The sequence below is a fragment of the Gossypium hirsutum genome, chromosome D09 (genome assembly GCF_007990345.1).
Source record: "Gossypium hirsutum isolate 1008001.06 chromosome D09, Gossypium_hirsutum_v2.1, whole genome shotgun sequence".
Lineage (NCBI taxonomy): Eukaryota > Viridiplantae > Streptophyta > Magnoliopsida > Malvales > Malvaceae > Gossypium > Gossypium hirsutum.
In genome coordinates, this window is record NC_053445.1 from 6158704 (window position 1) to 6177248 (window position 18545).

The 18545-nt window shown below is 31.3% G+C and overlaps 1 protein-coding gene across 1 annotated transcript; it reads left to right on the top strand.

The window, feature by feature from the left end:
* Positions 1 to 12367: 12367 nt before the first annotated feature.
* On the top strand, positions 12368 to 13826 carry LOC121221114 (transcription factor PRE5). The gene is made up of 2 exons (XM_041101615.1): positions 12368 to 12942; positions 13466 to 13826. Exons 1-2 carry the CDS (start codon positions 12817 to 12819, stop codon positions 13616 to 13618), a joined length of 279 nt encoding a protein of 92 aa, XP_040957549.1. The 5' UTR covers positions 12368 to 12816; the 3' UTR covers positions 13619 to 13826.
* Positions 13827 to 18545: the final 4719 nt, after the last annotated feature.

Consider the following 18545-nt stretch of genomic DNA (forward strand, 5'->3'; position numbering starts at 1 on the left):
GTGCTGTTGATGGTGCTTAGGCTTGTACCAAGTTTTTGGTTGGATTATATCATGTTTAATCTTAATGTTATGCAATTGAAATGGTAAGTTATGTTCATGCTTTACGAACTTACTAAGCTTTATATGCTAACGTAGTTTTCTTTCCTATGTTTTTTAGATAATCAGAAGTTCGATCGGGTTAGAAGTTCGTCGAAGATCTATCACACTATCCAGTGATTATATCGGTAGTTATTGATGTTTTGGCCAAGGTTATAATGGCATGTATAGGTGGACTTGTGCTTGAATGTTAGTTGATAAGTTTGGCATGTATATATTATTTTGGTTGATGTAGTTTTGGTACTTTTGATGCCTTGTTGGTATGTGTTAATATGGCTAAGATATGATGCATGCTTGAGTGACCAAGTGGTATGTTTATAAAGAATTTCTAATGATCACGACTATGGTATGTTTGGAATTTGTATTGATTTATGTAAATATGGTTGAGATATGGTAAGTGTTCATGTTTAGGTATGTTTTGTTGATTGTAATTGAGGTGACTTGTATGGCATATTGGTTGTATATTAATGGTCTATTGAATTGGTCATTTTATGCATGTTTTGGTAAGGTTTTGGTGATTTGAATTTGGGCACAAATGGTCTTTAGGTACAAGTTTCAAATGGTGATAGAAATGGCTTCATTTTGGCCAATTTCATGTCTACACGGCCTGAGACACGACGTGTGACTCAGCCAGGTGCAACACACAGCCATACGACACGATCGTGTGTCCCCTGTAGGTTTAAATTTTGCAAGTCAAGCTATTACACGGCCTAGCACACTGCCTAGAACACGGGTGTGTGAGGCCATTTCGAGAGTTACACGGCCTAGCAAACGGGTGTGTGGCTTGGCCGTGTGACCCAACTTCGAAAGTTACATGAGCTGGGACACGAACGTGTGTCCCTATTTTGATTGTTACACAACCTGAGACACAGGTGTGTGTCTCACCCGTGTACAACACACGACCATGCGACACGACTATGTGTCCCCTATAGGTTTTAGGTTTGCAAGTCAGGCTATTATACGGCCTGGAACATGAGCATGTGGCTTGGCCGTGTGACCCAACTTCGAAAGTTACACGGGCTGGGACACAACCGTGTGTCCCTATTTCGATTGTTACACGGCCAGAGACACTGGCGTGTGTCTCAGTCGTGTGAGTCACACGGTCGTGTGACCCCTACAATTTAATTTTTCTAACTTTTTATTAAATGTTCCAAATGTTTTCGATTTAGTCCCGAATTATTTCTAAAGTGTTTTTAAGGCCTCGAAAGCTCGATTAATGGACGATATACATGTAGATGAACTATTATGTCATGCTTATGTTTAGATACTAAATGTACATTTTAAAGTTGCAATTTTGTGGTAATGCTCTACAACCCTATTCTGACGATGGATACGAGTTAAAGATGTTACATCAAATCCATGAATTCTCTTTTATTCTATTCTAAATACAATTGACTGATGTATTTCTTTTTAAACTCAGTCTGAAAGAATTCTCAATTTACCATATCTATCGAGATTACGAATACCAAAGTCATCCACCACTAGTAAGCTTCTTCTTTAAGCAAAGAAACGGCATATTTCACGCTATCCTCTACGGTACATATCATCTCTTTGAAGGATCTCTGAGTATTTTCCAACCAGTACTCGACCCTTGTTAGATCGTCGTCTCAGTAAATATGCTAGAGAAATCATCGACCCCTGTTGGATCGTTTAAGAGTTTTTCAATCAAAGGGCGGATTACAGGTACTTGATTATCTTGGGATCGAAGTTGTGCCACTATGCATTATAGGTGGATTAGGGGGCATTTGTTGCTAAGGAGCCGAAGAGGTTGCTCCCATAAATTGAGTGAACCCCTAGTTCATCATATTCATAAAGGCATCTCTAGCCTCATTTCCTAGCCCTTATGAGGTGGGCAAACTTTGGGCAGCTCCCTGATTAGAGGTGGGAGTATTACTTTCAACTTCATCACTTACGGCTCAATCTAAATCAATTGACATGGTTTGTCTATATTGAAAATCAAAGCAAATTTGGATCAATATGCATCACACTATCACATACTATTGTGGCATGTATTTCTAAACTTGACTCACACTAAAATTTAGTTATATAATTGACTTAACTGTAGCTCTGATACCACTAAATGTAACACTCCTTTCTCGAACCGATTGTCAGGTCCAAGTTACAAGATGTTACATTTGTTGTTGGAGCAACTACAGTCAGTTATACATCATACAATTATTTATGTTTGCAATTAAGTGTACTTTACATTCATCATATGGTATATAATTATTCTCAAATCTTATACGAGCTTACAAAAGCTTTAATGCTAACCTAAATTTGAATTAGGATCAAATTATGATGTTTTTAAAATCTCGAGCCAATGTTACGAATTCATAGTTTCCATGTCACAACATTGTCAACTCAATGAGTTACATCATGACAACATGTATATCTACATTGCGACGCCACTCACTATGGTCACGATGTTGCCCCTATTTTTGGCAAAATGCACATTTGGTACCTATTAAATTGTTTCCAACTAAAGCAATTCATCACATTCATCCATATACCAACTCCACCTATACGAATACATGTCAAAACATGCTAAAACAAGTTTATAACATTTAAAATCAACCATTTAACATAACATTCAATACATGACCATCATTTAAGTTCAATTCATCCATTTATTCACCTAACCAAGTCAAATTATGTCATTCAACCTTAACACATACATACTTGTACATTTTGTACATTAAAGGCTTACATGACATTAGTCTAAACCAAAAGAAGAACATATGTCAAGCTGTATATATATCATGATTAATAATCAAGCTTACCATTTTCAAATCATCCACCAATTTTTCAAACTTACTCATTTCATTATATAAACATAAACATACTAGGATCAAATAAGTTCATGATCATTCTTTTTAATAGCATCAAACCTTATTGATTAAAGCATTAACTAGATCATATACTATGCTTAACATTCAAGATTAACATTTACCATATTTATCACATAACTCTCAACTCAACATGACTACTTGCACACTAAGGTACCCTTATATACTTGCCACAATAATGGGACTCAAAATGAACATAATTCTACCATCTTTTGATAATCTGTGCTATGTGTTGGTCTGACTCGGAAAGTTATGCAATATGACAATCTACAAGGGAAGGTTAACAACTAGAGTAAGCATACCAATGCTTAGTAAGTTCAAATGGAATAACTAGGCTTACCTTAATCACTTAAAGCATGATAACTATCAATCATTTTGGCATACAACTTGGCAATCCTTTGCACATAATACCTTAACTAGTTGCTTTACAACATTAACATTCAAATAAGTTATATATACTTGCATATCATGAGTAACATCACTTAAACTCCAAAGCAATCTCATGTTACATAACAAGTTATAAACAAATATCATTTCATACTCAATACATTATCAAGCTTTTCCATTTCAATTCAGACCAATATCACTCGATGGAATTATAATAAAACTGACTCAAATACACTGGTGAACTAAGTTGTTCACACAAGCTTAAATTACATTAGGTTACCCGTCCGAGCTAAAAATATGTTACATATAACCCGAGAATCTACAATGAGGCTAGATCTCATTAAATAACCTGAGGATCTACAACAAATTCTAGATTTCATTATAGCATGTAAAATTCTGATCAAGCACGCATATAACCCTATTAGCATGCCAATCGTATCCTAAGCTTTTACTAAGTTTGCATGGGCATTGGTTACATATATTTCAATATCATAACTGTACTCAATGGCTTTCATACACTTGTAACTTGTAATTATTCTCATGTTTGAACTAAATCCTTTCTAGCCATATATGCCAACTACTAGTATATCACCATATACTCAAACATACACATCCATATATACATCAAATTAAATGCAAGTATATAAATCACACAAAATGAGTTAGTAAGTTCCAAGTGAACTTACCTACTCAAAACACCAAAACAAGTTGATTCTTCAAGGACTAATAAGTAATTTTAGCTTTTCCCTAATTAACTCCACTTTGATATAAATCTTGATCTATATAATTACTTTATAACACTAATCAATTTTAAACATTTTCATATTATACCCTGATATGCAAGATACTATATAAACTTATTTTTTATTTCCCTCAAATTTTATATTTTATTCAGTTTAGTCCTTGAACTCAAGATAGACATAACTTTCAAATTCTAGGCTCGGATTAACATCTAATTTCCTATCTTCTTATTAGGAACCTTATACTTCCTATTTCTAACATAATTTCTTGATAGATTTTACATTTACTCAATTTGGTCCCTAATGTAACAAAGTTAACAAATAAGTTAAAATAACTTTACAATCTAGTTCTTTTTATAATCTAAGCTTAAAATCTATCATTTTCAAGCCTAATTTTCAATAAATCAACATTGGAAACTTTCTAAAACTTTAATAGTTTCACAAATTGGTACATGGGCTAGCTAAATCAAGCTCTCATAACCTTAAATCTATAAAAATTACAAGAAAATGACCTAAATTATCTTGAATAATAGTTGGCCAAAAGCTTAAAAAGCTTGAAGAATTTTTCTTAGGTTTCTACAATGGTGGACGGTGAAGGCGAGAAAGATGGTGCATTTTTTCCACTATCTTAATTTTTTATATTAAATTAATCCTTAATTAATCTAGGTTAATTAATTGAATCATGCTTTCAATAACATAATTTATCATCTAATCACATATAATGGATTACGCCATCATTAAGCACTATCTCATATTCCAAAATGGTTGATTTACCCTTTTTAACCTTTGGTTAATTGCTATTTAGGTCCTCAAGCCTTTTGTAAATTAAAACTCTATAGTGGTTAGATTTTTGTAATTTAGTCCCTAAGCCTTAATTAACTATTTAATTTACAAAATTGCTTGACCAATCTTCAATATATTTTTATATTAACTCCGTAAACATTTATACTCTATATTTACGGACTCGGTTTACAAAAATAGGGTTTTGAAACTGCATTTTCTAATACCACTGAAAGTTGACCCATTTCATAGTGTCCTAATTGTAGTATATTCATCTTTGTACACTATCGAACAACTTTTACATGCAAAGAAAAATGAAAGAAAATATTGGCTTACAGATTATCTAAAATTTAACTAATGTTTAGCAGTATTACGTGGTCGGATCGTAATGCGGAAAGATAACTTAGATTAGTAGATAATCTTAACATGTCCTTAGTCTAATAAAAAACAAGCAAATTGATTGAAAGTATAATATGTCAGCTATCAGTCTCATAAGAGAGATACCTTGTCTTGGGTATTGGAGCGGGTGACTCCCAAAAGATAGAGACATAAATGTGGCTGACTGTATTGGCAGTACATCAGACAGGACCCAAGTAGAATAAATCCATTTATTGATTTATTCACTTGTGACGTTCATAGTGTAGCATATCTTGATCCCGAGTGGATGATAGATTATGTATGTGTGACTCATATACTTTGATGTAAATCAAAGCATTTGTTCAAATAGATACAGAACCAGAAGCTAGTGTGTTGGGTATACGACTTTTGTATCATTCCACAATAATGTAATTCATAGCCCAACTAAACGGTAAAAGATATCCTCTCATTGGCATTACATGATAGATGAAAAGTAAACGTGGCCATGGATCATTTTTCTTTATGATCATTGATATCATCTTATTGGCACTTCTATTTGATAGTAATTGACTTTTCATGAAGGAATATGTAATAATTACCAATGAGATAAAATAGGATCACATTGGGAGAACGGATTTATTCCAATGAAATTAAGGATATCTTATGAGGGTAACACACTTATGACTAGGTCATTGGATGAGCACTTGCTAAGTAGCTTTTGTGAGGGTATATAATTAAAGAGAGCTCAATGACAATACTTTAGTGGAATGACTTTGTGACTAAATAAGTTTATAATTAATAGGTGAAAAGCTGGAACTTAATTATAAATTATTTGATCCCTAATTATATATGTCTAATATGTCCCTCCGCTAGCTTGTTGAAACCGTAAATGATTTGCTTGTAAAATCAAATGGATAAAAATGAATGGAAATAATGAAGTAAGACAAATGGGTCATATTCACATATAAATGTGTTTTCTCACTAAGTACAAAAATTACTTGAGAATTAATTTAAGATTTTTTAAATTATTATTTAATGATATTGAAGTTCAAAGATGTAATTGAATTAATTATTCATTAGAATATGTTGAATAAGGAAATTAAATATACTTCCTCATAGATTCTTTTATGGTAAAGTTGTTATGACTTTATTGGAATTAAAATCAAATTGAGAAATTACTTAATTGAGAAATTAATTTAGTTAATTTAATTAATTAAATTAATTGAATAAATAATATTTATTTTAGGAAATAAAAAATAAGTATTGGGTTGAATTAAATTATAAAGTGTCGGTAATCATTTTTTTGCAAAAAGTAGACTGGCAATGTCTTTCACTTGAGATTGGTCATCCCTCATGACAACCTCTTTAGCTGCCTTAAGCTTTACTAACAACTTCTCATTCTAAGTATTCTTCAGGTATAATAGACATTGGTGCTCTTGTTGTTCCTGAAATCATCGTTGCTGCTTAGAAAAATGTTATTCCATATGACATATTTTCTCTTGCATTGTTGTAACATGCTATTGGAACCAAAATGTTGATGTTGAGAGACCTGGTCCACGGGAGTTAAGGGAGCAATGACCTAAGGAGTGGTGGTAGTAATGACTTAAGGAGGTGGAGTAAACACCAAGGTGGGAGGACAAACTGGTAGTATTGAGGAGGAAGGTCTTTGAAGAAAGAGGAGGAAGCTATAGGTATAGGTTGGGTCTGGCGTACAGCAATCTAGTCAGGGTTAAGGGTTTACTATTAAGAGTGTGTAACACTCCAAACCCAATAAGGAAGTCCAGATGGATTCGAAGCGTCATAGTGGTCACTAAAGCAACCCACTCACTCAACCATGTAATTATACACATTAAACCATAAAAAATTAAAACTTTTTTAAAAAAAAATCAAGTTATCCAAGGCTTTTTTAAAAACATATCAAATCAATAATAAAGCAAAAGTCAGAAGACACATTAAATATAGACAACAAGATACGATAAGGCTATATATCCTAAGTACATACCAAACTACACTATTCTTTTAAAACGAGACTAATACGAAAAAAATTGTGCAAAGAATCTTCACGACGACGTTGTTTGATCATGAACTTATGAGCCATCTATAACCTACACGGAATTAAAACCTAAACACTGAGCATTTTATAGCTCAATAGTGATTAGGGGTGAGCAAAACTCGATTCAACTCGAATAAATAGAAAAAAAATTCTAATTTTGAGTTAAATGAATCGAGTTATTCGAATTATTCGAGTCAACTCCAATTTTTTTTCGAATTTCGAGTTCAAATCGAGTTTGGTTTTCAAATTCAAATAAACCGAATAGAAAACTATAATATTTTACATTTTTACCCCAAACTCTCAAACCTCTGTACTTTCCCCCAAAAATTTTACTCTCTCCCACTTTTCCCCTAAAACTTTTACTCCCCCAAATCAAAAATTAAAATCATCCAAAAAAATCCCTGAACCTAAATAAAATTAATTTTATTTATATCTACTATTTATATTATTAAATTAAATTTCACATTTTGTACTATTTATATTATTGAATTGTTTAATCATATTGAATCTTTATAATTTTTTGTTAAAATTGAATTATTGATGATGCCATAAAATATTCGTGTTAATACTGTATGTTGGTATCAATTTCACATTTTATCTTTTATGATAATTTTTATTTTTTAAAAACCACATTTTTTACATTTAATATATTTTTAATTTCGAAATACATAGTAACAAGAATCAGAAGATGATTGAAGCAACTAAGTAAAGAAGCTAACTCATATATAAAAGATTAATAAATAAATTACGAGGGGACGAAAGTTAATAACAAATTTGATTACAGTGGGAAAATTTGATTATGGTGGATGATAATGATTACAATGACCCAAAATCATTTTTTTTAATTTAACTCGAAAAAATATATATTCAATTCGATTTGAATTCCATCTCACTCGACTCGATTCGAGAAAATTTCTAATCGAGTTAGAATGATAAAATAGGATTTGTCAACTCGATTAACTCGAAATTTTTTTATTCAATTCGATTCGATTCGATCGAACGCTAGCCCTAATAGTGATGAACATTTATTTTGAAATGAACAGCAGCAGCAAACTTGAAGAAATTGCAGCAACTCTGAAGGACAAGGCAGCGAACCGCAGCTGGTGCAATTGGCAAGGCTTGAAGCAGGAAATATGGACAAAATTGCAACAGGTATGTGTAGCTATTTTGGTAAGCGTTTAACAGCAAATCTAAGCAAAGTTAACACTACATTAAGATCAGGGATAGCAACTTTGGACTACACAATTGAAAGAGGCAATAGCAAGGATGGAAAAATGTTTTTTTAGAGAACGATGTTAAAGAGGAATGAAAAAGAATTGCTTTCTACGAGAATATGCTAGGGAAAAAAATAACAAGCCAACCTTTGGTTTATTTGCTACATAAACCCTCCTCCTTTCTTCCCTTACTCACTTTAGTCCCTAAACTGTTTACAACTTCTAATTTCTCTTTCTTTCAAGTCAATCCTTGCCCCAACTTGACTCCCAATAATTACTAAAATCCTAATAATAATAATAATAATAATAATAATAATAATACACAACTCACATACGCCACCAGTCAACCAAAATTAAATTAAAAAAGTTAATTACAAGGTTAATCTCCCAACAATTATTGAAAATCCAATTTAATCCTTAAAATAAATTCAATTTAATCACGAATTTAAATCTAAAATTCAAATAAGTCAATAAAAATACTGAAAATATAAATTTTATAATTTAATACAAAATTCTTGGATAATTTATTATAAATTTATTATACTGAATTTATATTGATTCGGTGCAAAATCCAATACTAAAATTTTCAAGGTATTACAGAGTGATGTGTGCGTAATTTCTCAATTTATTTGTGACATTTCTCTGAAAGATGCTACTTATGTTCTTAATTATATTATTTATACTTATATTTTATTTATTATTTATTTTGGAAATAATTTGAGAAAAATGACCTTAAAGTTTATTTTTGGCAAGTTTTTGCAAATTGAACTTTCAACTTAGCATAGTTTCAGCATTTTGGTCATAACTTGAGCTACAAAACTCCTCTTTGGGCACATAATATGCAGATTCAAAGGTAATTGGAAGATCTAACTGAAGTTATTTCACGACCCAATCCCAAAAGGCATAAAAAATACGTCCAAAAATGGCCTTGAGTTTGATGCGAAAATTAACAAGAGACCTAAAAATTCTACTTTATTTAATCAATGGCACTTTTGTATTTTCTCCATTAAATTATTTTTGCCCTATAAATAGACATTATTAGGTTAAAATGTGGACTTAAACTTAGACATAGCCGCTCTTAGTTTTATTTTGTTTGTGCTTTCTTTATTTTATGGGTTCTTATACCCTCTTTTCTAGTCAAAGGTCAATCGAAGTTTGATTCAATAATTCGTGACTTAATTTGTGCTTTAATTCTTCTTTGTTCTTTAGTATTCATGCATCTTTTATTTGAATAACAATTATCTAGGTTTGTCAAATTTTTGGTTAGTATTTGATAGCTTAGAATGATTGTCTTGGCAATTAGAATAATTAAATTCGTAATTGTTTAATTCATTCTAATACCAGTGACAAACTGCATTGTTTATGTCATAGTTTATGAGTATGTGGTGTGGAGTGAGGTGAGTTTGTTTGTTAGAATTAGGTCTCTCGTTCTTAATGTTTTCGATAAGTTAAATCTTAGGCATTGTTACGAGGTTATTTATCAGTTAGGGAAGTAATTTCAAATGAGCTGCCTTATGGTTACCAAATAGGTAAGAAGAGATTGGTTGTCCATTGTCGAGTCAACAACTAGAACTAATTTATTAAAGGCAATAAAGATATTCTTGCATCGATGATTGAATCCATGAATCAAACAAAGACTTTACCTTTGGCTAGAGCTTTTTACCATTATTTTCCTAAAAAAATTCAATTATTGTCTTCTCCGTTTTAGTTTTTAATTCGAAATTAGTTTTTTATTTTATAAACCCTCTTTTATTTACTTTACTTATTTTTACTTAAGAAATATAATTATCATCAATCTCTATGGACACAATCCTACTTTTTGCTTTATACTAATCTTATATTTTCAAGTTTTATTTTTGTAGGTCTCGACAGCCTTTCAGAGAGTTTGGTACAGGTGGTTGGGTTCCTGTTTGGTTTGAAGTGAGCCCAGGATTGGTAGGGTTTTTTGGGTTGACAAGGTTGGATGGATTTGCTAAGTTAGTAGGGTTGGTGGGATTCGCTGGATTAGCCAGGTTGAGGAAAGCATCATTCTAAGAGGAAGTCATGGTCCGGTCCACATTCTCAACACAAATTATCGATACAATTGTACAACAAGGAAAGAGATAATAAGGAGAGGGTGGGGGTGACATGGATACCGGTTCACCTAAGCAGGTGGAGAGCCGAAAAAGGAGAGAAGTAGAAGAGGAATAAGGAAGTTGCGAAGGAAAAGGAGACTAATTCCAAAGGATAAGTACTTAGGGTTGCTAATATGGTTAAAGAATCCCTTCTTCATCGTTCTTTTAGGTATTTATAGGGGAAGGTCACGTGCCTGGTCTTATGCCTGATGGTGCCAGCTCATTGATAGTATGGGTAGCGGCCCGTTCATGTGGTCAGCTAGGTGGCAAGTCGATTGTCCTCAAGTGTGGTACTACTCTGACATTCCTTTGGCTGAGGTAGTACGAGACTGTTACACCTCAATGGTCCATAATGGTCTCCTACTGGTGGTAAGTGTGTTTTCGCTAAAAGTCAATGGCTAGTCACCTAGTAACCAATTAGCTAATTAAAGACAAGCAATTGCTCGAGTGATCTTCAAATGAGGAGCTAATCAAGAGATGCGAAAGAGAGAGTTATCCGTAGGCATTTTTCATGAAGCTTCTCGTGGTACCACATAGGGGTGTTCATTCGGTTAACCGACCGGTTAACCGACCCGAAATTACTATAACCGAATTAACCGACCTTCCAAAAATTTTAACCGTTAACCGAACCGATTTTTTTTTAAAAAAATTTAACCGAACCGAAATTTTTTCGGTTAATAAGGTCGATTAACCGAATTAACCAAAAATTATGTATTTTTTATTTTTGGTTAAAAATTACCCGAATTACCCGAATTACCCGAATTAACCGAATTAACCGAATTAACCGAATTAACCGAATTAACCGAATTACCGAAAAATACCCAAATTTTTTTTATTTTTTATTTTTAAAATTTAAAAAATTTATAAATTATTAAAGTAAATTGGGTTTTAGACTTTAGTAAATTGGGTTGTCTTTTAGTTTTAGTTTTATTGGATTGGGTAATTGGGTAAACTTTAGTTTTAGTTTTATTGGGTTGGGTAATTGAGTTTGGGTTGGGTTGGATAATTTTATTTATTAATTTTTTCGGTTAACCGAAAATTTTCGGTTAACCGACCGGTTTCGAACCGAATTAACCGTTAACCGAAAAATCATAAAAAAATTAACCGACCCCCGACCGAAAAAATTCGGTTAACCGACCGATTAACCGAATTCGGTCGGTTAACCGAATTTTTTCGGTTTTACCCGAATTATGCACACCCCTAGTGCCACATGTACAAAAGGTATAAGGGTATAAAAAAACATTTTAATCACGATATGATAGAAAATATCTGTATCTGCAATTTAAATCTATTCACGAAACATAATAGTTATTGAAGAAGTAGAAGGAGGAAAAAGAAGACAACAAAACAAGTTTGGTTTATTTAATTAATGAAATGTGCTAAAGGAAATAGGAAAAAATAGAAAGGAAAGAGTGTGAGAAGGGAGATTTGGGGGTTGTGGAATACTTTAAAAGAAGGATGTAGTTGGAGAAGGTGATGATCACATGGTATTGCGTATTAAGACATGCACATGAAGGCCCACAATGTTAGCTCAAAAACAAACATATTTCTTAAAGCCCACTTGCCATCAATCCCCAAGTTGGGAACATAAACATGAACTCTTATTGCCCCTTCTCTTTCTCCCTCACGTTTTCTCTCCATTCCATAATTTTTTAACCCCCAATACTACAATCATACAACACAAAGAAACCCATTAAAATAAGACAAATTAGGATACAATACGTAAAATTATAGCATCAAAAATACATCTATACATATAAACAAGAACCCCAAACGATTACGCCTTGAGGTTTTTTTTTTTCTTTTCAAAAGACCAAACCCTTTTTAAGTCCAACTATGCTTTCTCCAATGCACTTGTCTTCTTCACGTCCAACATCACTATCTTTGTTATTGTACTCTCTCTCTTTTCTCTCTCTTCTCTCACATACACACACTCGCATCCCCCATGGTTGTGGTCCTCCTTACCTCTTTATATCTCTCTTATCACTTTCTCCAATTCTTCATATCTTATATCTAACACTACTCTCTACTCTTTCTTTCTTTCTTCTTCTTCTTCTTCTTCTTCTTGCCTTTTCCAAACCATAACCATTTTTCTACACCATATATACTTATTTTTCCTTCTGCATTTCCATATCTTGGGGGTATTATTTTGGAACTTACTGAATATTTTAGAACAATTCTTGGTTTTTGGTCATTAGGGTGTTATTATTACTTTAAATCCCCCACAAGATGTCTAGCAGAAGGTCGAGACAGTCAACAGCAGGTGTTTCGAGGATTTCAGATGATCAAATCATTGAACTTGTATCAAAGTTACGACAGCTTCTGCCTGAGATTCGTGATAGGCGATCTGATAAGGTAAACATTTCATGGAATTCATGTTTCTTCTTTTGATTCATCTCTATTTTTACAAGAGAGTTGAGTTATTATTTTATAATTTTATACATTTTCAATGAATTAGATGATTTATTTTTATATGGAAAACTATAACGTATCTATATATTTAATTTTCCCTGGTTGCATGTGGCACATGGGAATAGTGTATTTCAGTTAAAAAAAAGTAATAGTCCTCGAAAATACAGTTTGAAAACTTGACCCCGGACATCAAGGAAACATATTTTCTTGGGTTTCAGCTCCTCATTGACTTAAAACAGTGCATGCTTTGACCCCGGATATCATGTGTATCATAAAATAACGATCACAACATCACATTACGAAGCACATAATAGTCTATTTTGTTGACCAAGGGTCGGACTTTACGAATTATTTATTTTTCGATTATGATGTTATATGTAAATAATAATAATAATGTGGAAAGCAGAAATGTCAGAAAAGAAAGTGACTTAATGTTGGGGCCTTGTAAATCCCCCTGCTGGTGCAGGTATCAGCATCCAAGGTCTTACAAGAGACTTGCAATTACATTAGAAGCTTGCATAGGGAGGTGGACGACCTAAGTGAACGGCTCTCACAGTTGTTGGCCACCATTGATGCTGATAGTGCCGAGGCTGCTATTATTAGGAGTTTAATTATGTAATAATATTTATTATAAACCAATGTTTTTTATTATTACTAGGTTTATATATATATATATGATATTATATATTTGTATTTATATATAGTTTAAGATGCTTCCTCCATGTGGAAGGGTTTGCAATCTAATTACCTAATTTGTATAATAAAAGGACTTTGCACTAGCAAAGCCTTTAATTTTAATGGCAATATACTATTACTTTTTCTTGGCATAAGACAAGCTCGATTAACTTTTTTTTTTATGCATATGTACTCTCTTCTTTTGAACAATTGAGATATTTAAAATTCTAAGAAATACTAATTCACATGAAATGAATGTGATTTGAAATTAAAAAAAGAATATGTTATTGTGTCGATTCTAAAGGTTTATGTCGGTAAGTTGGGATCAATTGTGTTATAATTTGCAATAAGGAAGCTCCAAAATCATCATTAGTGAGTGATTTGATGGAAGACTTAACTATTTTTTTTATTTCTATATATGGCCTACATGTTACCAAGATTTTTCATTTTTTATTTCGTGTAAAGAAAATCGTAATTTAAGATAAAGAATTTGTATAAATACAATCGTATGAATCGATTAACTTTTAAATTTAACAATCAAATTTCACGATAGAAAAGTTGGATCAGAAAAACAAATTAAATTTCATTGTTGTACACTCTTGAATCACAAGTGTTACAGGCAATATTGAATCGTAAATGAGACCCCTCTCACAATAACCCCATCCAAAGTCTAGTCACTGGGAACATGGGGTACTATAGTTTTCAGAAACCTGTTCATCTTTTGGTAAACAATTAAACATGATTTGAATTGAAAAGGACAAAGATGGATCGATGTATCGACGATACCATATGTCAACTTAAACATTGTTTAATTTGATGTTTTAACTTAAGCAAATTCTGCAGTAAAGTTAAACTACATGAAAAAGAAAACAAAATGGTGAGTTCATATAAATCCGCATGTAATTTAGGACCAAAAACAGCAAAAGCAACAAGTCGAGAAGCCATGAAATAATTATTTTTTAATAGAGTCAGGTCTAGATCAAGTGCAGTATTTTTTTATTTTTTTATTTTTTTTATTTTTGTATTTAGCGGTATCGAACCCCAAATGAGGAAGTATCGAACCCCAACATTAAGGTATTAGAACATGGCCTCAGGGTCGAGTACCTAAAGTTTCAACAGTCGTAATTTTTTAAAATAGGATATCGATACTTAAAGTGATGGTATTGGAACATAAGTCTCTGAAACTCCAAGTAAACGTCTTCAATGACTTCATTTTCCTTCAAATGACTCCAAATGACTAGAACTCATTAAAAAGATATAAATAGAGTCCAAAAACATCAAGAAGTAGACAAAAATTCAATTTTTCATTTGTAATTCTTTATCTTACTTTTACACACACTTAAGGTTTCATTCTCAGCATATCAATGGAAGCCTTTTATTTTTTATGTCTCTTCCTTTTTAGTTTTTTTATTAGAAAACTTGGTAGGTGAGTAGGACATAGCTTTTTGTTTGGGTGTCTTTAATTTTTGTTTTATGGTTCATATTCAGGGTTTGTAGTCTCTAAAATTCGAACATATATTTTCTACTTAAAAATATAATATTTGTTAATTAAGGCATTCTTTATATAATTTGGGTGAGGTAATTTGAAAGTGAAAAAGAAGATTGCCTAAACCCTATTCAACATAATTCATTTGTATAATCAAATGGTAGTTAGAAACATTTTGTTTTAGATGTAAAGAGTCTTCCTTTTCAACATTCTTTTTATTGGAAAAGTTGGTGATAGAGTAGGCCAAGCATTAACTATCTATATGGTTTCTACTCCAAAGATATTACTTTAAAAGTTATAACTATAACATGGTTGAACATAGGTGATTAGTTAACTACCACTAGCCAGGCCCATTTAACATTTAAATTTATATTATGCATTGTCAAATATCTATATCTTATACCTAAACTTATTTGTATTTATTTGATAAGGACTCGTACTTTTTTTTTAGTTACAATTACAATTAGTACCCTAGAATAAATCCATATAATGTAAAAACAGGTATACCGATAATCGAAAATATCCCAAACTAGCTTAGAATAAATTTGAACATGACGGACATGTGATAAAACTTAATCAAATTATCACATGATATCTTATGATTCACTATTTGTACTCAATTTTATACTTAGTAGTGCATAAGAACAGATCCATGTTCATATTGATGAGGCGAAAAGTTAGGTACATAACATGAAAAGTGTTTGGCTTAATTTTGAATTCTCATAACCATAGTATCTTATATTTGAAGTCAATACAGTGGTATGAAAATGAAGTCTGTTTAAAATGAGAATGAAAATGATTGCAATAAAAGTCAGCCCTTAAAGTTTAGTTCATTGGGCCTTTCATCATTTTGCCTTTTTGTACTTTCCTTGGGCTTTTTCAACAATCTGATTTGTGGTATCAGATTTTCCTTTTCCTTTATTTTTTTTTTTTGACTTTTCTTTCTTTTTTTGCTGATTGGATTATATGATAATTTTTTTTAAGAATCTATAATTTTTTTAATAATATATGACACTAAGAATTTGATGTATGATTTTTTTATCTTAAAAAACATTTTTCTAACAAAACAATATGCTGTAATTTTATGTATTAGCTAGTATTTGATTGTATGTATTATTTAAATTATATTCAATTATTTTTTAAATTTTTAATAAATTTTGTAATTTTTTATTAAAATTTTTTTTACAAAATTAAAATATAACGATATATAGTTTTAATTTTAAAAACATGATAATTGATATTAGACTTATTTAAATAAACATTGTTTTTAAGAAATAGTTTTTGGTATATTTCCAAGGGAGTTTTTAGACTCCGCATATAATGTTTGGGTGATTGACAAGTGTCCTATGAGATATGGTAAAGAAATGAGACACATGGCTTTTTTTATGTCTGCTTGTGGAATTAAAAAAAAGTACACTATTAACCTTATTTTTAAAATATAAATATTATAATAATAAATGGTGTGAAATTCTATTTTTATATTTATTTTCTATTTTTATTTTAATTATTAATTAGTGGATCCAAGTTGTTAATTTGGTTTAAATATTGTGACCACTAAATAATTTATTGTAATATTACTTATAGTTTAAATATTTATTTCAATTTTAATAGTGTGTTTAATTTGTAAAAATAGAGATAAACTTAAAAAATTTTACAATGACTTATTATGTAAAAATGTAAGTTGAATTGTTGAATATAAGCTAATTATAAAGGGAAATATAACTTGTAGAACACCATTAAAAATAAATATATAAAAAGGTGAAAGGGTTTATGTTGAAATTTTCCCTCTACAAATTCTATTTTCTTTCATTGATACATGTCAATTTTTTTACACAATGCCTAAAACTATTAATAATCCCTCCCTAACCCTTAAATATGAGAAAGAGAGAATAATCATAGTATAATTTTGGCTAAAGGGTTCATAAGCCCTTAAATTTCTTTTTTGTTTTTAAAAAATTAGAGTTAATTGTGATTTTTAAATGTTTCCTTCATCAAATTTTGTAAAACTTTATGTTAAACCTTTGAGAAGTTGTTTTCAAGTGATTTTCAAACTTGGCTAAACAGTTCGAAATTTTTGTAAGTATGAAAAGAACTTAAAAGCACTTTGTAAGTCAATAAGCCATTGACTTTAGGGGATTGGACCCCTTAGCCTAAGTGTCGATACACATGACTATGTATCAGATCCCTCCTTCTTGGGTTTAATATCTAGCAAACCAAGTAATTTTTGGGGTATTTAGGGGTATTGAACCCCAAATGAGGAAGTATTAGACCTCAACATTAAGGTACTAGATCATGGCCTAAGGGTCTGGTACCTAAAGCTCCAACGATCTTATTGTTTAAAGCAAAGTATCAATACCTAATGTCATGGTATCGGGATATAAGCCTTTACAACTGCATTTAATACTCGAGTAGATGTCTTCAACAGCTCAATTTTCCCTCTAACTACTCCAAACAACTAGATTTCATTTAGAAGATATAAATATAGTTCAAGAACATCAAGAAGTAGAGAAGAAACAAGTTTACAAAGCTTATTGTGCAAAAATTCAATCTTTTATTTGTAATTCTCATATTACCCTTGTACACACTTGAGGTTTCATTCTCTTTCATTATTTTAAATGTTTTAATTTATTCGAGTAAGCTTGAATAATTTTATATCAACCTTTAAGAGGTACTCCTTGTTTCAATTTCACTTCTCAAATTAGTGAGAGGTTACTTGAAGTTCTGGGTAGAAAACTTTAAAAGGGGAATGGCTTTATCGTATTACTTAAAAGATGGTGTTATAAAGGTTAAGCATTATCCTTAAAAGGTTTGAAATTAGTGGACTTGGAAAATCTTTAATTGTAAAAAGTTAAGCTAGTGGATGTAGACAATTGAGATCAAACTACTTTAAATCATTGTGTCAATTTTTATTTGCCATCTTTCCTCAAAATTTTAATCACCAATTCGACTCTCCTCTTAATGCATTTGAGCTTTACAATTGGTTCAGCTCCTCCAAGAAAAATGTACCTAATTAAGCTCTTAGATGTTAAAAATCCATTAATTAATCTCTTTCACCAACGATTTTTTCCGTTGACTATAAAGGAAAAAAAATGTATGGGCCAAATAGATAAAAATTAAAAATTTTAGAGCTAAATTTTTTGTTATGCCTAATTTTAAAATAGAGTTAACATATACTATTCTTAAAATATTACCATTTGTAAAGATATGATTATCTGAATTTTTTATGTAAAAGGAAATTCTAAAAAAGTTAGTGGTAAGAAAGGGAAATAGAGAAAAATGTAGGGGCTTTAGGTTAAATTTGACATTTTAGATGTATTTAAACGGTAGCGTTTAACTGGCATCAGTTACGGGGCCAAAACTAGATTCCCGGCCAATGGAGTAGCGG

What these genes read in the sequence shown, in the direction of transcription:
- LOC121221114 (XM_041101615.1), top strand. Translation starts at nt 12,817, where the DNA reads ATGTCTAGCAGAAGGTCGAGACAGTCAACAGCAGGTGTTTCGAGGATT. An exon ending in GTGATAGGCGATCTGATAAG is followed by an intron (nt 12,943 to 13,465) that starts GTAAACATTTCA and finishes CTGCTGGTGCAG; the next exon opens with GTATCAGCATCCAAGGTCTT.